Consider the following 25,585-nt stretch of genomic DNA (forward strand, 5'->3'; position numbering starts at 1 on the left):
AATCATCTTAATATAATCTCTACCTCTTTTGTATTTTACTAGAAGTTTGTAGCGGTGGGTTTCTAGAAAGTAACAGCCTGAAGACATGACTGGGAAACTGAAAATTTCTTTTGCCCCTTCTAAAATAGTTACAAAATGATGTCATCAAATTACACTCTTTTTTTTAAAGAGCAAAGCTGTGTAAAATAGTATTCAGTAATCATCTTTAAGATATTGTCAACATTACTAAATACAAGTGTGTATATATATATTTAGTGAAAAATGCTGTAATGTGCCTCATGAATTGGTATTTTATTTATTTATTTTTTAATTGGTATTTTAATACAGTAATATGCTATAGTAGCCTGGAGTATTCTAAGATATTCTGATTATCTCATTTAGAGAAAAGTGTTTTAGAACTTGTACCGATTTATAATATACCACCAGAAGGGGAATGTTCGTGTTTAATAGTTGACTTAAAACCATAGTTATTTTCGGTACTTTGATACATTTCCCATGAAATTTTTTTAGTGACAATGGATTTAATAATAAAAGAAGGGGCCGGGCGCATTGACTCACGCCTGTAATCCCAGCACTTTGGGAGGCTGAGACGGGCGGATCACGAGGTCAGGAGATCGAGACCATCCTGGCTAACACGGTGAAACCCCGTCTCTACTAAAAATACAAAAAAATTAGCCGGGCCCACGCCCGGCTGCGCCTGTAGTCCCAGCTACTCAGGAGGCTGAGGCAGGAGAATGGCGTGAACCCGGGAGGCAGAGTTTCCAGTGAGCCGAGATTGAGCCACTGCGCTCCAGTCTGGGCGACAGAGCAAGACTCCGTCTCAAAACAAACAAACAAATAATAATAGTAAAAGAAGGTACTTTGTGAATAATAAAGCTCACACTATTCTAGAAAGTTATTCTAGAAAGTGATACATAAAGCTGAGAATATAAAGAGACAGTAAAAAAGATTGTTTATGCCCTTTTTTCCTGCCAGTGAATCACAGGCCAGTAGTTAAGCTATTAGGGTATATAAGGGGTAATTGAAATCTCAAGCAGTGAGACTGTAAATAATTTCCCTATATTAGTGGTTAGATATTGAATTCCTAACCTTTTATAGTGAAGACAAATTCAAAAGTAAAAATATAAATTGAACTCCTGTCCTGTCCTCCCCGAAAGTCATGATTATGAAATCCATATATTTTACTCGATGGTGCAGGTGTGTAACCAGCTTCTCAACAACAGAAGATCTACTATATTTGCTTGTTACAGATACGTATCTAGATACTATAGATACTATTTTTTTTTTTTTTTTGAGACGGAGTCTCGCTCTGTCGCCGGGGCTGGAGTGCAGTGCCCGGATCTCAGCTCACTGCAAGCTCCGCCTCCCGGGTTTACGCCATTCTCCTGCCTCAGCCTCCTGTGTAGCTGGGACTACAGGCGCCCGCCACCTCGCCCGGCTAGTTTTTTGTATTTTTTTAGTAGAGACGGGGTTTCACCGTGTTCGCCAGGATGGTCTCGATCTCCTGACCTCGTGATCCGCCCGTCTCGGCCTCCCAAAGTGCTGGGATTACAGGCTTGAGCCACCGCGCCCGGCCTATAGGTACTATTTTTATAGCTAGAAGATTTTGGGTGTGTTGAAGCATTCTTCACCTTTATCAGTAGGTTCTGAGAACCTATCAGTAGTTTCTAAGTAGTGATAAGGAAATGGCAGTTTGATTTGGTCTACTGAAAGTAGTGATAAACATAATCTTTATTTTAAAATAGTTTTCTAAATGTAATGCTTGATCAGTAGCCAATTTTATATCACAGTCTAGCTTTTTTTTTTTTTTTTTTTTTTTTTTTTTTTTTTTTTGAGACAGAGTTTTGCTCTTGTTGCCCAGGCTGGAGTGCAATAGTGCAAGTTTGGTTCACTGCAACCCCTGCCTCCTGGGTTCAAGCGATTCTTCTGCCGCAGCCTCTTGAGGAGGTAGGATTATAGGCATGTGCCACTACTGCCCAGCTAATTTTTTTGTTTTATTAGTAGAGACAGGGTTTCTGTTTTTCTTTTTTTTGAGACGGAGTCTCACCTTGTTGCCTAGGCTGGAGTGCAGTGGTGCGATCTCGGCTCACTGCAACCTCTGCCTCCTGGGTTCATGCCATTCTCCTGCCTCAGCCTCCCGAATAGTTGGGACTACAGGCACCCGCCACCACGTCTGACTAATTTTTTTGTAATTTTAGTAGAAACGGGGTTTCACCATGTTTACCAGGCTGGTCTTGAACTCCTGACCTCAGGTGATCTGCCTGCCTCAGCCTCCTAGAGTGCTGGGATTACAGGCGTGAGCCACTGCACCCCACCTCAGTCTAGCTTTTTTTGCAGGTCAGTAATAGTATCCATTAATGGTCACAACTGTTACAATGAGAAATTTATTTTTAGGAAAGTTAAAACATGGCTTTTAGGGTTGGGCGTAGTGATTCACGCTTGTAATCCCAGCACGTTGCGAGCGTGAGGCAGGAGGATTGCTTGAGCCCAGGAGTTAGATACCAGCCTGGTCGACATAGTGAGACCCTATCTCTATAAAAAAATAATCAAAAAATTCGCCAGGCATGATGGTGCATGCTTGTCGTCCCATCTATTAGGGAAACCGAGGCAGGAGGATCCCTTGAGCCCAGGAGTTCGAGACTGCAGTGAGCTATGATGACTCCACTGCATTTGCAGCCAGGGCAACAGAGCGAGGGTCTCTGAAAAAAAAAATTAAAAAAGAAGGTTTTAGAAAGGCTGGCATTTAAATGTTCTAAATAATGTGAAAAAGCATTTTTATCTCTTCATGATGGTGTTTTTGTTGTACCGTAGCTTCATTCATTAAGATTGCCTTTGGACATCTCTGTTTAAGTTGGGCAGTTTTTTTAAGGAGCCACTTGTGGCTTAATGGCAATTATGTTTCCATCATAGGCTTTTATTTTATTTCCAGCTTTATAGGTGCTTTTCAACAGTATTTTGTATTATCAAATGGAACTTTAAATGAGCATTTAGATTTTAATAAGATTGCTTTTTCGAAAGTACAGTAATTATGCTTTCTTTAAACATTTCTGCAATTGTCTCATAATGGAATGTTTTTCATGATTGCTACATTTAACAAAGTTTTCTGTGATTGGAAATGGTCATCAAGTCAAAGTGAAAATTGCAATTTTCGTATGTTATCTTGAGTAATTTCACTTAGAGATTTCATTGAAGTTAATTCTATGTCACTATTGTTGGTAAATGAAGAGCTTTTAGGAAGCAGTTTCTGTAGTGAAATTTCAAATGTTTTGAATATTTCTGTTTTATAGTTAACTGTGTAATACTTTCATTCAGGTTTTCAAATAAAATTACTGCACGGTTAAAGGAAAGCAGTGTTATGTTGAGCTTTCAGTAATTGCTTGTGTGGGCTTTCTGTAGTCCCTAGATGGAATAATGCTTGAGTAGATAAATAAAAATACATGAATGAATTATAATTTAGGCAATGAAGATTGTAACCTTATTTTTAGCATAATTCCCTAAAGCTGTTTGTGTTATATATTTGAATACATTTCAATATGAACTTGGTAACAGTCGTTTCTATTTTAAGACTTCAGTGACCTGGGAGGAGAAAATAATTGGCTTTGGTGGTTATTATTACTAGATTTTCCTTTGCTTGGAATGTAGGCATGTATCTTTCATCTGTTGGAATAAAAACATTAATCTGTGGTATGTTTTATATAATCTGATTCATTAGTAATCTAATCTTGCAATATAAACTGGGTGCATTAAGTGTTTGTAGTATATTAAGCCTGGGAGACTGAAGTTTCTTTTCAGCATTCTTATTAAGTATATGATGATGGAAATTTTTCAAAATTTTTAATGAAAAATGATGTCCCAATTCACTCTTTTCTTTTTGATTTTAGATGGGAAATGTAAAGTCATAAGATCGATAGGTTGACTGTGACAACTATGTTTACTTACAGAGAGAACAGGAAATGAGAATGGGTGATATGGGTCCCCGTGGAGCAATAAACATGGGAGGTAGGGATTTGAAGCAAAAGGCTTTTGTAACTTATCATTTTTGGGGGGACTGTTTATGCTGTTTGTGGTATATTCTTATATCAGTAAGAAACTAAAATACGGAACCAACATTTCTAAAGGTGAAATCTCTTACATCCATTAAACTGGAATACCATACAATTATATTAAAAATATATGCTTGGGAAGAAAATTCTCATTTTGTTTTTGTTTGAAGGCTAAAAGATGTGTTATACATTCATAGGCTTAATGAAAGAAACATATAAACCAGGTTGTAATACAGCCTGAAAGTAGTTTAGTCATTACATTGTGTAATACAGCTCTGTCTTTGCAGTTTTAAAATCAAATTATATTCCTTCTAATTGGCTTTTTGTTTGTTTGTTTTGTTTTTTGAGGCAGGACCTCACTGTGTTGCCCAGGCTGGAGTATAGTGGTGCAATCTCAGCTCGCTGAAACCTCTACCTCCTGGGCTCAGGTGGTCCTTCCATCTTACCAAGTCGCTGGGACTACAGGCACGCGCCACCATGCCTGGCTTATTTTTTGTGTTTTTAGTAGAGACAGGATTTCACCATGTTGCCCAGGCTGGTCTTGAACTCCGGGGCTCAAGCAGTTTACCCACGTTAGCTTCCCAAAGTGCTGATATTACAGGCATGAGCCACCTGGCCTGTCCTAATTGGACACTGGAAATGGATAGTTTCTGAGCAGGAAATTGATAGGTCCTGAGTGTGTTTTTAGGCTTTTAGAGAGCGTTTTATATACATTTCTATCTTAAACTAGCTTTTTGTGTAACTTTAAACCTGTTTTCCTTCACTCTAATGAATATTGAAGTTTTTTCTTTTAACCTACAGTGTTGTGCACAGAAGTGCACTCAGTCTTTGTAGACTATGACTCATCAGGGGAATTACGTGTGTCGCCAATGCATGTTTTAGAGTTAACCAAGTTTTTAAGAAAGTATATTAGCAACTTTAGTATGGATTTGCTTGTATAGCCAAGTTGCAAGGGAAATAATGCCAAGTAAATAACTTAAAGGACAAACAAAAGCGTGCCTTACTAAATTTCATAGGCCTTACTAAATTTGAAATTTGAAATGTCATACATTTAAAAGTTGGGTAAGGAATTAAATTTTATGAAATGAATTGTCCCGCAAAAGCTGTCCCTCATTTAATTGTCCCACAAAAGCTGTTATGAAACTAAAAATCTTTATATAACTTAAATGTACATATTGTTTTAAAGATTACACTACCATGGCAAACAATATACTTAACATGCACACCCATTTACAAAATCAAGTATGTTCTTAGCATATATAGTCTATCAAATGAAACTTAAGTCATGTGTGAAATGAACATTTTCCATGATAAGCTTTTTTTCTTAAACTTCTATTGCCAGTGTTTCAGTACTACTAATCAGATAATGTAGAGTCATATATTGCTGTTTACTTGGTCACTTTTTACCAATGAGTAGTTAGTAAATATCTCTGGTATATGCAGGAAGCAAGAAACATGGCCCTTGCCCATAAAGAACTTAATTGTGAAATTACTGCAGTGGATACGTGAAATAATTAATGAACCGAGAGCATCTGCATTCTAAAATAAGAAGCATAATTGAGTATAGTGATGTCCAAGTGGTCCAATATTCATATCTTTTTTTTAGAGTAAATGCTGGGATGGTATATAATACAATCCATGTAATTTTAAGGATTTTAGGAATAAGATTATTATATATTATACATGGCAGTTTAAAAGGCTGTTCTTATTAGAGTGACATTAACATCAGAGCTAAACTTTAAAATAGTATAAAACTTAAAACCATTTCTGATGGCACAGAGATACTCTGCAATTTTATCAGAAGAAATATAAGAATATGCCTTTAGAGTCCTTATTTAGTTAGGAATTGAAGATAACTTAAAATTTTTGTGACATTTTATTCACCAGAGGACCTATTTACATTTTAGCACTTACTCTCCTAAAGTCCAGTTTATCTAATTTTCTCTTCAGTCTTCATTCAGTGTGAGACTTCATCATAATGGTTTTCTAGAGCTATTAATCATTATCATCCAGTTGGGTTGTTGAGAAGTTAAAACTGTCATAACTCATCAAGTTACATTGATGGAAAGTGGCAGCAGATTTTCTGGTGTATCACTAGTGTGTATAACCAAGTGAAACATACATTATAATGCTACCTTTCTAGTAACCAGATAATGCTAACATTTCTTAGATCTTTAAATTTATTTATAGCTATGTGGTGGAAGATGTGAGTACTAAAAGTAAAACTCTAAGTTAACTACTGTGAGTTGGAAATATTATTTTTGATTTTTTTATACCCATAGTTGTGTAGTTATTTTTGAACCCACCATTGTAAAATTACATTCTATTAAAGAGAAAGAGAGGAAAAAGAAACTAAATTTGTTTTCTGGGGGATAATTGAGGTAAGATGCCTCTTAGATACTGTTCTTATACTCTCTTCATTTCTAGTTGTAGAAATTATTAAAAATAGCTATTTAGGGCTATAGTGAGGGAGTGGAAATACTCTTGGATAAAGTCTGTTTATTGGCAAGAGCATTTGGGGATGAAAGAAATAATTCCTTCCTATGAATTTGCTAGGTTTCTGGGGATTGGATTTGAAGGCAGAAGTACGATGCCAGGGGCTGGTAGGGACTCAGCCATGTGGAGATTTCAGCTTCATTATAGTGTATATTTGAGAAATTGAGTTTTTATTGTCAGAAAATTGACCTGTGTAATGAAATACTAAAGAAAACCCTGAATTAGAATGGCTTTGTTATAAATTTTTAATGATAAGCAAGCAATAACACTTAAAAGGGAAAAAATTTTTCAAAGAAAATGCCTAAAAATATGTTGTATCTGAGGTCATCATATATGTAGTATTAGAGTGCAAACACTGTTTAAATTAATATGAGATAGGTGGATTTTTTTTAATGAAAAAACTTGAAATATTATCAGATTGTCCCCATTTGTGGAATTTAAGCTTGTCAGAAAGATCCAGATAGCTATATTAATATTTTATCTGTATTTGGTTGCGGTTGCTTTTAAAAATACGTTTTGTTATAAGTCATTTCAGTTTTTTTCTTTAGATTCCATATTTCAAAATAAAAAATTAAAAAAAGAGTACCTCCTGTAATTTAGCAAGGTATTCCATCAACTCAGGGAGGAAAAAAAAAAACTAAGATGAGAGGCTAGTTATAATGATCTTTATTTATATATTGCAGAAAATGATTTCCTCTCTAGCAACTTAGCATAATTTACATGCTAATATTTTTAGCCATGGGTTAAAAAAAATTAAGTGGTTTTGTAAGTGCTAATCCTTTGTTACTCATTTAAACTGGTAAAATATAGTCCCCTTTGTTAGGGATTATTTGGTTTAAAAGCCTACTATAACAAATAATACTGATGTCTCAAAGCTTGCAAACTGTTAAGAGTCTCAAATGCCCTAAAATGATTGATAGTTTCCTTCTTGATTTTATGTACATTTGGCTTGGGGATGAAAATTCTAATTCTAGAGTGTAGGTAATGCTGTATTACAGAGTAGATAATGCATACCCCATTCTCAAGGAGTGAAAATAATTTTGATAACAGTCTTGGTATATAGATTGCATAAATATTGTTAAATTTTTAATGTTTACTAAACTAAGATAGGACAGCTCTAAGTATAGATTGTTTTACATAGATGCGTTTAGCCCAGCACCTGCTGGTAACCAAGGTCCTCCTCCAATGATGGGTATGAATATGAACAACAGAGCAACTATACCTGGCCCACCAATGGGTCCTGGTCCTGCCATGGGACCAGAAGGAGCCGCAAATATGGGAACTCCAATGATGCCAGATAATGGATCAGTGGTAATGTATCATAAACATTATTTTGATTATATTCAGTAATGTACACTTCTGCATCAAGGATAGCTTCACACTTAATATAATTTGGTATCATTTCTTTTGGCAGCCATTGAAAAAGAAAATTTTGTGACATCATATGTTGATTTATTACAGATAGTTTTTTTTTTTTTTCTTTTTTTTTGAGACAGAGTCTCGCACTGTTGCCCAGGCTGGTGTGCAGTGGCACGATCTTGGCTTGCTGCAACCTCCGCCTCCCACAAACAATTCTCCTGCCTCAGCCTCCCAAGTAGTGGACGCTACAGGCATGCGCCACCACGCCTGGCTAATTTTTGTATTTTTAGTAGAGACAGGGTCTCCCTATGTTGGCCAGGCTGGTCTCAAACTCTTGACCTCGTGATCCACCCACCTCGGCCTCCCAGCGTGCTGGGATTACAGGCGTGAGGCACCGCATCCGGCTGAGATAGTTTTTAAGTAGTCCAAGAATTAGGATTACTGTCTGTGGCATGCTGTGGTACCTCAGTATATAGCAAATGCATATGTTAATTACAGTTTTTTTCTGTGCTTTTAATTTGTATCCATCATTTACCAGCATTCTAATGTTCAAGTATTTTATGATGGTGTTCTTTTCCTGTGTGGACTCTTTATGTTTGATGGGGACAAAAGTCCAATATGTATGAACACACAGTTTTCAGTAAATATTTTTGTTAAAAATATTACCTGTCATGATTTATTGCAAGGAATTTAGTTATAAAATAACATTAAAGTTTTTCTGTATTTCTAAACCACTATTGTGGCATTCTTTTCACAGAATTTTAAATTACATTTAATAAATTTAAAGTAGACAGTTTTTTGTCTTGATCTGAGAGTGTGAAGATATCTTTGTGTGGATTAAATACTATGAAAACAAGGTTTTTCTGTTGTAATTTTTATTATATTTAAATATATTGATAGCAGGAATGATACCTTTTATCATTTCCATTAAAGTCTATCACTATATAAATGGGACTTTATACAGGCAAACTGTTTTCTCAGTTAGTGTTTGTTAATGCTTGTTCTGAATAACGTTTTGAAAGGGAAGTTGTTTGGTTATCTATTTTGAAAAGACAGTTTAGTTTTGAAACTACTATATGAAATCTTGAGGCGCCCATGCTGCTAAGAAAGAAAAAGCACTGCCATTTAGACTCAGACCGGTCACCAATTGTAAATCCATCGTGATGAGAGATGTTAAAAGCAATGCCTTGTATGTCTTAGATTTGAATGCAGCGTTTATCATTATTCTATTTGCTTCAAATGTAGTCTTTTAAGAATGTGGAGAAATAGGACGTGCTGGCAGTTGGATTTTTAAAATGATAGTTTATACAGGGAGATAAAGAGGCAGTGCACGGCTACTATGAACAGATGGCGCTTAACACAGTGATTGCATTTATTTCCTTCAGTAGAGGCTTTATTTTGTAGTAATATGTTTGAAAGCTAGTAAAAACTTACACTACTTTGGTTAAGTTTTTGTGTGGCATATAATCAATAGAAACATAGAAGTAACATTAACTGTCCCATTTTTTTATTGTCTCCCTGAAATTGTAAATTTTATTTAAATATCACCCTTGGTGTTTTTTGCACTGACATTTTACTGCTACACTTTAGGGAGTTCTGTCCAACCTTTGAGATTAATATGTATGATTATTGTGAAGTTTTTCAAAATGCTTAATTCATATGTTTAGTTGTGCTTATTAGTGCATGTTATTACATTAATTTTTAAAACTATTTTCCCAATGATAATATTTCAAGGAAAACACTCTCAGAAGTTTCTATACTGAAATCATAATTCTTTGTGTATGTTTGTATTAGTGCTTTCTATCTTCAAGGAATTGATGTAAAGATTTTTTTAGAATGTTTACTTTTAAAAAACAACGTGATGCTGCTCCCCAGTTTTATTTCTCTGATTTTTTTTTGAAAAAGTATTTTTCTTACATGGCATAGTTTCATGCAAGATAAACTTTTGAAAAAAGGAATAAGAGCTGTATTATAATATTGTTTAGGCTTAAGATTACATTTGCTTCTGTCACGAAATCAGTTCTTTGTTCTTGAAATTGGGGCATAGCATTAGCAATATGTAAATCTTCAGATGCTGCATTTTTTTAAAAAAAACATAGTAACTAATTAAATTGCTCCTTTCTTCCTTCTATGTGTGATCCTGATTCTGCTGGACTTTCTGCCGAACTTCATGACACCACCACTTGGGATTTTGCCAATTTTTCTTGTCACTTATATTTGGCGTGTTCCAAATGGACTTCATATTCTGTTCCTTATTGTGTGGTATCATAGCACAATGACAGATTTCCTCAAGGACCACCATCTCAGATGGGTTCACCTATGGGGAGTAGAACAGGTTCTGAAACCCCTCAAGCACCAATGAGTGGTGTAGGTCCTGTGAGTGGTGGTCCTGGTGGCTTTGGTAGAGGAAGTCAAGGGGGCAACTTTGAAGGCCCTAATAAGCGTCGTAGATATTAAACATTCGTTCATTCCTGGCTATCTAGAAAAAAAAGTCAGTGGTATGCCTTTATACTTTTACCTGTTACCTGGAAGAAATGGTTTTATTGTTAATGTATGTAGACTTAAAAGTTTTTTTTTTTTTTTGTAACACTTGAGGTTTTGTAATTTTCTTTATTCATGAGCTTTGTAGATTAGAATGGTAATGATGCTCATCATTTTGAATGTTGAAATGTGTTTGTGACTTTAGCTAAATATAAGTATTCCATAGTACTGTGAAATCTATGTAGTTACTTAATCTCAATAAAGAAATCATTTTGGATAATTTAAAACTGTTATTAGTGGTATTCTCTTATGGTCTTACTAAACTTTGCTGTAACAGTAATGCTTTGGTTGCTTTAATCCTAGTCGTTAAAAATGAAAATGATTTTGCTTTTTAATTTGTGCAAGTAGCACTGAAGATAGAAGCTTAATTAATGAAAGCTAATGTTAATAAGGGGTAGATAGAGTAGTATATGTGGGGGTGGGAGGGTATGGGAGTTTAATTTGTATAAACACTGATGTTCTGTGAAATCGGAATTTCCACCTACATTTCATATATATTCTGAATATTCAGGTATTCTGAGACAGATTATTAAGGATATCTTTGTCCTGTGCTGATTTTTCCAAATAAATCTTTTCATCTTGAAAAAAACTGTTTGAAGGCAAATCTCTTTTGCTTATAAAAAATAATATCTAGTTTTAAACATATCTGCCATTATTTATTTGGTTTCAATATCTAGACCTTACCTCAATTATTATCATACAGTTAGTGTTAAACATTCTTTAAAATAAAACAATACTGTTGGGTTGGCTGTTAAGTGAGGATTTGCTGTGTGATTTGTGGTGAATTAGGCATTTCTTGAGAATGTAGGTTTCTAGAAGTATTAAAAGATGGCTTGACTCTGCAGTGTTGTAAATATTTCCCTAAAGTTTGGACATTTCTCCAGTCAAACTTGTCTGGTGGGTTCGAACCGTTTGTCTCCAAGGAGCGGCAGTGTTTTGTTTTGTTTTTTAAATTGTTTGTTCATGTTTTTCAAGATAATGCTGAGACATCAAAGGAGTACAGTTCAAGAGGTGATTTTAAAAAGCAGATAATTACTTGAGAATGGCTAGAGTCATTGGAATCTGAATAGCTCCCTTTACTATCAAATACCTATTTGATTTTCAGTACTAGGGAAAAACTGATTTTATCACATTATAATGTTTATTGCAAAACAAAGTCGTAACTGTATTTAAAAATTTGTATGTTGGTCATGTTTATTTAAAATTACATTTAAGGAATAATATATGACTCATACCACAAATCTAATTCATCAGACACTGATCATAGCATAGCTGTTTCTCATAAAACATCACAATGGTTTGCTATATCATGCTTTCAGCACCTTTCTGAAACATAGTATGCTATTTTAAAATAAACAGTATGTAAATAGTGGTGTCTGTTTTGCTGGAAGGTATAGTTTGGAAAGAAACCATTTAAATTTTGCATAAAAGCATTTGGTTGTAAAGCGTAATTGATGCATTCTTTTATACTAATTAAAATTTTCGTAGGTACTCTTTCATGTTCTATTATTTTCATGTTCTATTATTAGAACTGTTTTCTAAAATTTACGGTATTCACAGGCTTTTGTTTTTGACAGTTCTTTAAAAACATGATATGCTGATTGTAAAATAATAGTCAAAGACTATTCTCATGTTTCTCATAAGTATGAGGTGATGGAGAATGGGATTTGCTTTAATTTGTGACATTAATTGGGATATGGGGAGTTTTAACATTGATTACAGTTTTTCAGTGATATCTGTTGCACTTAAATCTACATTTCCCGTCATCTATATTTTATCCATATAATTCTCAGGTAATTTTTAGCATTGTATTTCACTTCAAAGCTGAAATATGATTGGGAGAAACTTGATCCTTTGATGTTATACCAAGCTACCTTTGGCCAAGGCTGTGAAATTCTGTATGATTCATTCAAGAACATTTGAAGGCCAGTGCACAAAAAGATGTCTTAATCTCCTGAACATCCTAGTGTCCAGGCTCAACTCTGGCACCAAGAACAGAGTCCTACACAACTTTTTCCCGGCATCAAGAAAATCCTTGTTCCGGCTTTACCAAGTTTACCCTGGGAGCAGTCAGCTTCTGAGTGACAGTCAAGTGGAGCGTCTCTGAACTCCTAGTTATTCCATGCTTTTAGTGTTTTTGTATAGTTCAACTTTGTGGCTGGTTCAGTAAATTTTTTTTTTCTTGTGAATTAGTATACCAAGGAAGATTTTTGAATATCATCTGCTTAAAAGTGGTAGATACAAAAATAAAGAGGAAATTCAGTAGTGTTAGCTTTCTAAGTAAGTGTGAAGTTGTCATATATGCTATCATATTTTTTTCAAAGAAGTAATACGAAACAATTTTAATATATAACAATGTTATGGTAGTTTGTGTCATGATTTGAAGTACTGAGTTTAAAGTCTTCAGGACTTAATGTTTCATGTGCTACTTGTAATTAGTATGTATAAAATAAAGGAACACTTGTTTTCCTAATAGTTTTATTCTAGTACTATATGTTGTTGGAATTTCCCCCATTTTTGTTTATTTTGTAAATAAAAGCATTTTTTTCTTGACAGATGTAGATTTTAAAAAACTGATTCACTTGTGTTTTTGCAAAATTAAATTTGCTATTTTTCCTAAAGGTTTTTTTTTTTTAATTTTTCTGTGTAAAATCAGTGCTGAGCACTCAGTGAAAGAGATTGAATATTTTTATCCCTGAAATATCAGTAATATTAGGGGAAGAATGTCTGCTTTAGCTGGAATTGCCATTTAATAAAATAGGAATTATCAACAAGGATAGTTACTGAAACTTTGGCTCTTGTTTTTCAAACACTAGTTGAAATAATACTTTTACAGTTTGTTCAGAAACATGCTTGTAGAATATTTCAGTAACTTGGTGCTTATATGTAGAGTCTCTAATAATTGTTAAATAGCAATGTGAATGATTAGTAGCCAATAATTAGTAAAGGGGGGTTAGGTTGATAATTACAACATAGATTCTGAATGAGAAAAAGGACATATACATGATTGAAATCAAGTAAGTTTTGTGAAAGGATGTGATCACATTATGTTAAAAGCTTTAAAAAAAGGGTTGAGATTTAGTGTCAGATGGTACTAGTCAAAAATAAATGGGCCACATCATTTTGAAAAAAATGGAGGAAGTTTCCTGGGGAGTAAGGTAGTATTTAAGTGTTTTCTCTAGGTGTTCAGAGTTTTGTTACAACATCTAATGTGTTAAAATATATTCCTGAGGTGTCAAGAGGATAGCAGTGATACAAAAAGTCAGACTTCTTATTTTCAAGAATAAGACAGTAAACACCCATATACGTATCTTCTGATTCAACAATTGTTCGTGTTTTCCTGTGTTGGTAGATATTTGTAGGCATGGACTTTTTGGGGGGATGGCAAACTACTTCAAAGTAAGTAGCAGGCTTGATGTTATTTCTCCCCTAAATGTTTCAACACATACCTCCTAAAAACAACATTTTTAGGTGAATTTCATACTGATGAAGATTCATTTCCTGAAATCAAAGAGTCCACCTCTTAAGTTATGTAGCCCAGTATGGAAATATTTCATTCTAAGCAAATCATATGATTCAATGAATAGGGAGTAGTCTTATACTTTACAAGAGCATTTTGTTTCCAGCAGCTTTCATTACTGAATTTTAAAAATTAAAATCATTTTTCTCTATTCGCTTTACATGTTTTTCTAGTGGTGTAAAATGAAGTATGTCGACCGTTTCCTAAGTGAGTATCCATCAGTTAATTTATGGACTGTTACTCTGGGGAAATAATGCAAAAAATGCGGGAAAAAGTTATAGTGTCTCATGTTTAAAATCTGGATTTTTCTAAATATCAAAAGCTGAGATGAACCTGGGCAGTTGTAGTGAGACTTTGTCTCTACAAAAAATAAAAAAATTAAAAAAAAATATATCAAAAGTAGTGTCTTCTATATGTTGTGAAAGCATTTTGAATTTGTTTTTGTTTCCTTGATTATGGAATAGCAATATTAATGATTGAAATTTGAAGCTTGTAAGACAGTGTTTAAAGGCTTACCCAAAACTGTTGTTTTCTGAGTTTATTTGACCTTTTTTTCTGTAAAACTGTTTAGATTATAAATATCTCTAAGGGTTCCTCTTTGTTGAAACTTACTATTTGATTACACTTTTTTTTTTTACCTGATGAAATAACAGTGTATGTGTTTTTTCTATTTTATGACATTTTGTTTTCTTTTTGAATAACAGAAGTCTATTAAATTTCCAGATTGAGGATAGTGAAATTCTTAATGTTATATATAGCCAGAGTTTATACATACACATTAAACTAAATCTTTTTCAAGAAAATTTTATGGCTTCAGTTACCATTGTCACTATCAGTTCCCTCCTCTGCAAAAGATACTGTATTTTAAAAAGAATTTTGTCAGAATTGTTCTTTTTAAATTTGTCTTTCTCATTTAATCAGATGAACTTTAAAAGAGATGGTGTTCTGCTTGTACACATAAATAAAATTTCAGTTCTGTCTTGTGGAATATAAATCACTCAAATTTCACGTTCAGTCTCAAGAATAGAATCAGAATTAAGTAGGATTAAGTGGAAGTGTACTTTGAACACATTTCGTTTTAGATTTTCTTCATATTTTAATATAAATTTAGTCAATAAGACAAAGTATTCATTAAATATGAGGTCGTACATTGTGTTGATAGTAATATAAGTGGACCTTGTATTTGTTAAATGCTCTGTATAAGTGTTTTGTTGATGGTGTTGAAGACTTTGAAATAGATACCTTAATCTAAATTTTATCTTTTTATTTTTATCTATTTCACTGTCTAAATTTTTATCTAAAATTTTTTCTAGCTCTTTATTACACTAAGACAACTTGACATTTTTATTTATATATTGTACATCTCATGTAACGAATTACGCATATATAAGCTAGTGTCACATTCATTCATTATGTTTTGTGTTTTCTCTCTGACTGGATCTCTGATACATTCTTTCCTGTTCTAGCTGCTTTTATGCAAAAGGGCGTTACATGTTTGTCAATCCACCAGGCTTATGTGAATGTTAAGAAGAATTATGTAAATATATAATCCTGTGCCTATTCCCTTTTGCCATGTTTGGAATACAAATTATTTACATTATTATCTTTTTGCTTATTTAAATAATTTACTTTTGCACATTATTTGTATTATTTCTTACATGAAAATTGAGAAAACATCTTAGTGTACATTTCGAGGTTAATTTTTCCTCAGGATATTTTTACATTATTAGATAATGTAAATCAGTATTAAGTTTCAGACAACATGTTGCCTGGTGTTTTTATGTATTGAGAAAAAGTACACTAAATTCTACATAGTCATTCTGTATGACTTTTAGTAATTTCTGACCTTTTTAGTGTTAGAGGCAATAATAGAACTTGCTTTAGTGGTTACTCAGTGTATGTTAATTCTTTGAGTTGATTAGAAAATAATGTTTCCAGATTTGAATGCTTTTACACATTAGGGTAACTTTGGAGTGAAAAGTCCAGGTAACTGAAAATGGTAATGGGAGTAATTGTCTAGAAAACTTTTCTGAGTCATACAAGATTTTATAAGGTGCCATGTCATTCAGAATTTCACTATATCCATTAATTCATTGTAACAACATGTATCAAGGGGACCTACTGTGTATTGGTCAGTTTTCTAGGGCTTAAGATATAACAGTGGAAACAAATTCGTCCTCTAAATTAAGGGGCAGCAGCCACAGACATCCTTCTGAAGTTAGTAGTTCTCACACTTCAGCATGCATTAGAATCACCTGGGAGGCTCAACACAGATCTCTGGACTTTATTCCAGAGTGGTCTGAAGGTCTCTGGTGGAGCCAAAGAACGTGCATTTCTAGTAAATTCCTACATGATGACGCTGCTGATGTTTGTAGGAACCCTTTTGAGCATCTGTTTTCAGATACTGTGCCTCAAAAGAGGCTTTTTTGGTCGTGATTTTTGTTGTTGCTATAGTTGACTGTCCCAGTACATTGTAGATTGGATAAGATCCCTGACAGTCAAAACATCCTCAGACATTTACAGCTATTGCCAGTTGATAAGCACTACAAAAGTCCATTATTTCTGACTAGGAAACATAGTAGCTAGTGAGTGTTATTTAATGCATAAATTCATTTATCATACATTTTTAAACTAGGATTTCAAAACCTAGTTAATTCAAATGAAGAGGATATATGGAGACGTGTACTCTGAAGATTTTGTGAAACAAGTTTCCTCTTAACAGATTCTCAGCATACCAGTATGAGATGAAATAATGTAATTGTTTTTGTATCAGTATGTTTGGACATGCTTCTGGCTGCTGGATGAAGGTGCTAGAAAACTGTCCTGTCTTTGCTTACCCTCCTGGTGAATATGAATAGAATGATACAGTTTGGTGGATTAAAATGATGGCCTTACTTTCTCTTTGGTGTAAGCTTGTTTTGCTTTTCTAGCTTGAAGATAAAAGATTTGATAAGTGTATTTCCTAAGACCATCAGTATATATATTAAAACATTTTCTTTGTAGCTTCAGATGTGTGTGTGTGATCAAGGCCCTCTCAAAATTATGCAGCGCAATAAAAAATTAAAGTGGTTCATAATGAGAGCATATATTTGCTGTATTGACAGTTGTTTGTTCCAAAAAATTGTGACTGTACCAGTGCAAAGAAACAGTCATCTGATTTCAAGCCTTTAATATCCCAGAAAGTAGATTCTATAGCATTGACTTTGATGTGTGTTTGTTAAGAATATCTACAAGTAGGAAATACTTAAGTATAGAGATTTGTTTCTAATTGTAATCTGGATATCACCTGGGGACTTTTACGCTGCTTCCCAAAAACCACCCTAAAATAGAATTTGGTATGTTCTCAGTTTTCCACATTAATCAACCATTTTGAGATTTTTGTAAACATAAATGGGTTTGGCTCTGAGAAGGTGCAATCAGTGTTATTTTTTAACATTGCACCAACCCCATCCCTCCCCCATTTTTTGTGTTGAGAGTCAGATTCCTTGCTGCATGGAGGCCCAGGTCTGTGACATTAGGCTGCCTCTACCCTAGGGTGGCTTATTAACCTATTTTCCAACTGAGGAATTCTCAGGCAGCCTAACGAGAGTAAAACTTTTTTTTAATCCCTTCTAAAAAAAATTATGTCGATACTAGATTTTTTTCACACAGTTTTTCCTGTTATGTATTACTAATTGTCTTCAGTCAAGAAATGATTATTTTTAACTCCTGTGACACCAAAATGAGTTATATCTCTACAAAAATCAGTGTTTAACTTTTATTCGTGGTACATGAAGACAGAAAAAAAATGATAAAAATGTAGAAAGGGACCTGCTTTGAGTTTTTGCTTTATGTCATCTTCTATGTTACTGAAGTCTTCTGATTGGAATGTGGTTGCCTCCCCACCTGCATGCATATATAACAGCTCTAGCATTTCCTTACTGGGCAGCCATAGAACTTTAGATGATATTTGATCTGTTGCTAATATGTACATTTATGCATGATAATTAACTGGGAAAATAAGATAACTACTTTTTTTGTTTCTTGGCTGTGTATTGTGCTACTTTGCCCTTTATCTGGAGCTATTAAATTAAAAAAAAAAAAAAATTAATGGAAGATGGGAAGTTTGTGGAAAATAACATGCTCAAAGTTTTAGGGCTGGGAAGTACAATGTAGAAAAGGTGTGTTTACATTCTTAGTTTCTGCTTTGCAATATAATGTGCTTAACTTATGTTCTGCTGTTTGTGCTACAGGTATTAAAGTCAACTGAAGTATAGGGGTTCATGTCATGAACTGTTTGACATATAAATGAAATATTCTGTAGGTTGGTTGAAAATATGGATCTCATAGTTTGAATTATTTTGGAATTACTTGAATAATATAGAAGACTACCCTATCACAGCCAGTTTCTATTTATTTTCTGTAGGTCATAAACACAGCATAGATACACATGTTAAATCATTTATCAGTGTTTGAAACCCTCTTAATTACATACTGACTTCCTACAGTTTGCTGTGTAGACTGTAATTTCTTGCAGTTTGAACACTGGGAATCCAGCCATGAACACAGTGAACCAGTCCTTTGCCCCAATAGCATTTGTGTAATAGAGTGACAGATAATATCTTACCATGTAGCAATAAAGGCAGTAGAGAAAATGACAGCTACTCTTTTAGTTAAGGGCCTAGAAAATAGCTATCTTAGGAGACAAAGGGGAAAAGATTTTGATTTAGTTTGTGCTCCTTGAATTGAGTTGTGCTGAAGTAAGCGGCCACAGTTCTGCCTGAAGCTGAACCGTCCTAGTAGTAGTGGCATTTGGCTGTTGAGTCCTTGGAATGGGACTAGTGAGATGAGGAACTAAAGTTTTTATTGTAATTGACTTAAATTCAGTTATTGATAGAATATACTTGGAACGACTTGATTATATTAATCTACTTTTATATCTTTGATTTTATGTAATCTAAATACAGATAAGTATTTTTGAGGAAAATTTTGCATCTGAATTAGATTTGCAGACTTACGAAGAAAAGAATGTAAAATTTCTCAACTTTTAAATGTGGCATATGCCGAAGTGATAATATTTTGGCTACATTGGGTTCAATAAAATAGATAATTAAGCTAATTTCACCTGTTGCTTTTTTCCCTCCTTTAATGTGGCTTCTAGGAAGTTTAATACTTCATATGTGGCTTGAAATATTTTTCTTGGCTTTGATCTTAGAAGAGTAATTTAGTCACATTTTAATTTTTTCCTTTCAATGATTGTAATCTCTGAATCCCATTACATAGGCTATAATTATGTAATTTATTGTTACCTTTTAAAATGAATAATGTAAGGTTGAAATTGAAAGTTTAAGTGTATATTTATAGTTAAGTGTCAGTGTGAGATTAGTTTCCTGAGTATAATTACTTGGTGTTTGCTGTCCTGCAGGGAAGGAGTTTGAGCACCAAGTTCTCAGGAAAGAAATCGTACACATTAAGTTTTACACCCCTTTCACTGTTACTTTCCTTTTGCGTTTGCTATGACCTTGGTACTATCCATAACATTTTTAAGCAAATGTTTTAAGTCCTGAAAAAGTTTGGTCATACAAGATTTCTCTTAAAACATTTGTGTGAGGTTATCTTGTTTATATATTTATTTTATTCCTTGTAGAATATCCATCTGTCATTTAGTAATTCATCTTAATTTCCTAGCAAGTCCTTGTTAGATATTTGCTTGGTGAATGAATGACACCAACTGTAGAACAGACACAGTATTTACAAATGAGGATACCAAAATGAACAAAATATGGTCCTTTTCTCTTTAAGATTTGAAGTTTAATGGGTATAGGTAGAGTTGTAAGGAAACTGACCAAGTTGTCGTAATAAAGGGCATAGAAAGTTCTTTGAAAACCCAGACACAAATAGTTCACTCACTTTGGGGAGCCTGGGAAGATTTCACTGAGGTGATAGCGTTTGAGCAGGTCCTGAAGGTGAGTAGATACTTGACAGTCGTAGGCTGGAGCATTGTGGGGTGGCAACATGATGTGGTCACAGGCTGGTGAGGCACTAAGCCGTCTAAGGGGAGGGAGCTAAGACTGGTAGCAGAGAAGTAAAGTTGAGATAAGATTATGGTTGATCACAGTTAAGGAGTTTAGACCTTTATTTACCTTTTAGGTGACTGCGAGTAAGGATAAGCCCCATTATTACAACTTAAAATAATTATGTTAAGTGTAAGAGTGACTGGACTGCAAACAGTGTTCTGGAACAGACCACATAGATCATGGATCCAGCCCCAGCCTCCCTACATCGAATTTGAAAGGATCTTTGGTGTCAGGATGGTTCAGATTCCAGATAAGAGTAATTCAGAGGTATAGTGAATTTAGCTGTTTCCAGTGTATTGGGAGCGCGGGGGAAGGAGATGCGAAGTGTCCTGAGGGTTTCTGGTTTGAATGATGGGTTGAGGATACTATGAACCGAGACGCCAAAGGTAAGTGTGTTCAGGGTCGATGGTGAGGTGATTCATGTAGCTGCTAGAGGGAGAGGAGGGCATAATCTATTTGATTTTTGAATGTTTTGGTTTTGAGTGCTTTTAGGTAGTTGGGATTTTTAAAACCGTGGAAAATCTGCCTGGTAAATATATTATCTCTCAAGGACCTATCATCTGTCACAAAAGATGACTATGATACCTTCCTAACTCATCCTGTTTTTACTTTTGCTCTTGCAGCTTATTCTCCACAAAATGCATCATTCTAAAACAAGACTTGGCTGGGCGGGCGCAGTGACATGCTGTAATCCGAGCACTTTGGGAGGTCAAGGTGGGTGGATCGCTTGAACTCACAAGTTGAGACTAGCCTGGGCAAGATGGCGAAACCCTATCTCTACTAAAAGGGTAGCTGAGCGAGGTGATGCAAGCCTGTGGTTCCAGCTACTCGGGAGGCTGAGGCAGGAGAATGACTTGAACCTGGGAGGCGGAAATTGCAGCGAGCTGAGATCGCACCACTGCACTCCAGCCTGGGCAATAGTCAGACCTTGTCTCAAAAGTAAATAAATAAACAAAACATGACTCAGATTCTGCTTCCTTTTCTTTTCCAAACAGTAGTTTCCCATCTGAATTAAATCACAACTGCACGGTAGATCACAGGACTTTATCTGATTTGGTCCGCCTTTGCAACCTCATCTACCTCCATCCCTCCCCGCTTGCTCAGTAAACTCTAAGGTGGTTACTCTGTCTCGCAGATATTTTTGTAGGTCTCTCTTTCTTTTTTGAGATGGAGTGTTGCTCTGTCACTCAGTCTAGGGTGCAGTGGTGCCATCTTGGCTCACTGCAACATCCGCCTCCCAGGTTCAAGTGATTCTCCTGCCTCAGCCTCCTGAGTAGCTGGGACTACAGGCACCTGCCACTATGCCTGGCTAATATTTGTATTTTTGTAGGGACAAGGTTTCACCATGTTGGCCAGGCTGGTCTTGAACTTCTAACCTCAAGTGATTCGCCCACCTCGGCCTCCGAAAGTGCTGGGATTACAGGCAATGATCTACCACACCTGGCCTTTGTAAATCTCTTGTAAGTGCCTTTCTCAGAACAGTTTCACATCAACTCTTTGCATTCATGTTGTTTTATCAATATATTTATTTGCTTGTTGTACCTACTTTGTCTTTTGTCTTTTTTCTTTTCTTTTTTTTTTTTTTTTTTTTTTTTGAGACGGAGTCTCGCTCTGTCGCCCAGGCTGGAGTGCAGTGGCGCCATCTCAGCTCACTGCAAGCTCCGCCTTCCGGATTCAGGCCATTCTCCTGCCTCAGCCTCCCGAGTAGCTGGGACTACAGGCGCCCGCCACCTTCTCAGGCTAGTTTTTTGTATTTTTTTTGGTAGAAACGGGGTTTCACCATGTTAGCCAGGATGGTCTCGATCTCCTGACCTCGTGATCCGCCTGTCTCGGCCTCCCAAAGTGCTGGGATTACAGGCTTGAGCCACCGCGCCCTGCCTTTTTTCAAGACAAGGTCTCGCTCTGTCACTCAGACTGGAGTGTAGTGGTGTAATCATAGTTCACCGCAGCCTCAAACTCCTAGGCCCAAGTGATCATCCGACCTCAGTAGTAGGGCCCACAGGTGCGTGCCACCATGTCTAGCTACTTTTAAAAAAATGTTATAGAGACAGGGTCTCACTGTGTTGCCCAGGCTGGTCTCAAACTCCTTGCCTCAGACAATCCTCCCGCCTTGGCCTCCCAAAGTGCTGGGATTACACGTGTTAGCCACTGTGCCCGGGAATGCCTACTTTTTCCCCCATCTTTATCAGTGTTCACACAGTGTTTGACATTTGATATTGAACTGATCTCAGAAAATTTTCAGGAGGAAAAATGGAGTCATGGTGTGGATTTAGGAGTAGAGTTTTTAGTACCAATTGAAGTGTTTGGATGAGTATCACAGATTGTTTATTCATTCAATAAATTTTTATTGAACATTTTTGTCTCAGTCTGTGCATATAATAGTGAAGAAAACAGACACTGTCCCTACCTTCTTTGAGGTTGAAGTCTAGCAGGTGGCAAAAGAAAAACTGGGAGAAGAAAGTGCATAAAGAAATTCTTAGATAACTCCATTATACTAAAGGATCAGAGCAAGAATAGCCAGCAGGGAGGACGAGTAAATAGTCCAGCTCTTAATAGACATTGGTAGAATATGTACCCTGCCTAGAGAGGAAAGAGAAGAAAGTTGGGATGGATAGATAGGAGTTAAGATATCCTACTGTGGGACCAGAGAGTGGAATAGGTTGGCGGAATGGGAGAAGACTTGTTTTCAACGATCAATATAAAATTTAGAACTAAAATCACGGTGTATGTTCTTTGTATTGATTGGCTATACCAAATACAATGGCGTTTGGTCTTGGTGGAACCCAAGCGGTAAGAAGACCAAAGGACCTGGAAGTAAGTTTAAAACGCCTACCTGAGGTTTCTCCAGGAAAGTAGACTTTTTCTAATTGAGTTTTAAATGAAGGCTACTGGTTTTATAAGTTTCTGTATTTTTTCTCTCACGCCTTTTCTTCCTTTGTTATACATTGAAGAAAAAAACAACACAAATGGGAGAGGTTCACTGCTACGAGCAGCTTATCAGGAAATGATCAGAAGGGTCTTCTAGCAAAATGTAACAACTAGAACTCATTGTTGATGTGATTATCCATATATAGTTTCTATAGGTGATCATTATATATACTTCTTCAGACATTGATGGTCTAGTTAATTCTTCCAGTAATTGAACTTTAAGATGACAGTGTGGCTAAGATTTGCAGAAGAAATAATTCAGTAAGAATTGTATGTGATGAAGAGGACACCTAATCCTCTCAGGTTTTGATACATTGAATATATTGTACCAACATAGATTGAGAAACTCTTCTACAAATACTGGGAGGAGAAAAAGCATGTAATTAATGGTTTGAGACTTGGTATTTCACGTTAATGGTTCCTGTTTATGAGTGGATAGTTACTCAGGTACTGTGAGGAGTTCTTAAGAGTTACCGGTTTCCCTCTGCCCCATCCTTTTTTCAGTTGCTTGTTTCCTTTATCATGGTCTTTGCCCTCATATTTATTATGTTCAGTTGGATGAGTTACAGGAATTTAAAACACTACCTGTAAAATCGACATTGCTTTTTTGGATTGCTTTTACATATGGTGATTTCAAATGTTTTCTAAGACCAGACCAGATTAACATTTTTCTTAGTTATATGGTAGACATTACTCAGTTCCTGCATTTTGATTTTAGTCTCTGCTTGTGAAATATGTCAGTTATATTCTTTTCAGCATCCTGGGCTCTCTATTTTATAGTAAGTACAAGTTAGGAAGAATGGGAATGCCACCAAGTCTGGGGACCTGACTTCTGCAAGAAGCATTGTTTTCTCTTCTCTTCTTGACAAGAGATGATGAAAACTTGGGATTATGTGTAATTCAGCATATGCAAAGGGTTTTTAAATGTTCCAGTTGACATTATTTTACAGTTTTGGTTAATACTCACATTGTGGTAGTATATATAGTCTTAAGTACTTTTGGAGCATAAATAAATGGAATCAACTCTAGTTTCCCCAAACTCATTTTTTTTCTATATAGCTAATCTAGTATGAAATATACATTTGATCACATACAGTTTTCATGTGTGTTTTCCCCGTGTTCAGTGTCTTTCCCAGTTCCTTAATTTTGCCTACTCATTATCATCCTGTGTTTATTTTGTTTTTGTCTTCACCCTAGGCTTCCCTCTGGAGGCCTGCCTTCTCCTGCCCCAGTCTGAACTGGCTGCTGTCTAGAGCAGCCGGAGCAGAACTGTGCCCTTCAGACCTCAGTGCTTCTCTGGGTTGAATGTGCTCTTGGCTGGATTATCATTAAATGAACACTTGACAGCTGATGTTGACAGTTGACTATAAGTTTTCTGTTTGTGCTTTAATAGTTATTTTCCTTTGGCTAGTGCACACGCTGACACATAAAATAGCCTGGGTGCTAGTGTGGAAATACTACAATGAGTTTCTTTTTTTCTTTTTTTTTTTTTAAGAGTCTATCGCATCATTAAAAGTAACATATTTTAAAATGCTAATTTAATGTGAATCTTTCTTTGATGCCATATAAACTAATAAGCAAACAGTGTATTTGGTCAACAAAATGAATGGTTTCTAAACAATCCATAGGGTCCATAAATGAATTGCAAGAGATTATGTCATTGTTATATTTGTGAAGGGCCTGGATTGCTTGAGCTGAGTTATTAGACGCTCAAGTCATAGATTAGGAATAACTGATTCTACAGTAGGTCTGGGTGGCATGGAATATAAGCTCCATCCAGCAAGGATTTGCTCCATGGAAGATAAACGCAGCCAGTGTCGGGTAGATATGAGGTGCTCCTGTCTTCCAGCAACTCCAAACAAGTGCTAAACGTTAGAAGACAGCACATTAATTATGAAGCAATGCAGAAAAGATCTAAGGGGGAAAGAAAAGGATGATCAACATCAGTAATGGTATTAGCACTTTTAATAGTCAGCTTGAGACTTGTCTTACATGTGCATGAATTAAGAGGCAGGCGGAAGGAGAAATTCAAGAATACACAGTACAAAATAAGTGTTGGAATCTTGTTCTCAATAAAGCACTCATCTTGTTTTCATCAGCTTTTAGAGCATCGTGTGACAGGAGGTTATCTAGTATCCCATTATCTGTAGGAATCACCTGCTGTGTGTACAGTTCAGTAGTAGTGCTAGGTACACTTTGGTACCTTGACGGATTACACATGAAACCTGTTGCCCAATGTCAATGTGTTACGGGGAGTTTGACAAAGAGAAATGCATGTAAGATACAATAATTGGGAAGGATTTTCATAAAATGCTCTTGTTTGGAGGTGAGAGGATTAGATAACCATTCAGAACAAAAGGGGAACTAGTGTCTATCTTGGTGAGTGTGTCCAGAGATTTGGGGAGGTAGAAATACCTAGGTATCAACTTCAAATGAGCTCTATCTGTTTTGGGGAGTAGATATGATCAGAGTGGGCCACTGTGAGCAAAGGCTGACAGTTTTATAAATGTGCAGAGAGCTGGTAGGAACCCAAAATGAGGCTGTAAAACAAATCCGGAATCTTACTCTGTGATAAAGACCCATTAAAAAAATCAGGAGATTTTTGGCAAGAGAACGACAGTAGTCAGATTGCTATTTCAGAT

At 35.6% G+C, this 25,585-nt stretch overlaps 1 protein-coding gene across 42 annotated transcripts in view; it reads left to right on the forward strand.

Annotated features, from left to right (window-relative positions):
• PSPC1 (paraspeckle component 1) overlaps window positions 1-25,585 on the forward strand; it is a 118,175-nt gene that overhangs the window by 66,845 nt on the left and 25,745 nt on the right. For 14 of the 42 annotated variants that reach the window (XR_012426722.1, XR_012426724.1, XR_012426723.1 and 11 more), the window contains exons 7-8: window positions 20,639-20,729; window positions 21,346-21,475. The exons of 16 other annotated variants lie outside the window; for them this stretch is intronic. Coding sequence is in view for 4 of the 26 variants with exons in the window: in XM_065532950.1 (XP_065389022.1) it covers window positions 20,639-20,729; window positions 21,346-21,475 (221 nt within the window). In the remaining 22 variants the exon portion in view is untranslated. Of the gene's footprint in view, window positions 1-3,941; window positions 4,000-7,680; window positions 7,851-10,169; window positions 10,667-20,638; window positions 20,730-21,345; window positions 21,476-25,585 lie in introns of those variants that run through there. 12 more of the 42 variants (XR_012426729.1, XR_012426731.1, XR_012426730.1 and 9 more) reach the window with 2 other exon arrangements.

This window comes from Macaca fascicularis, chromosome 17, assembly GCF_037993035.2.
Source record: "Macaca fascicularis isolate 582-1 chromosome 17, T2T-MFA8v1.1".
Taxonomy (NCBI): Eukaryota; Metazoa; Chordata; class Mammalia; order Primates; family Cercopithecidae; genus Macaca; species Macaca fascicularis.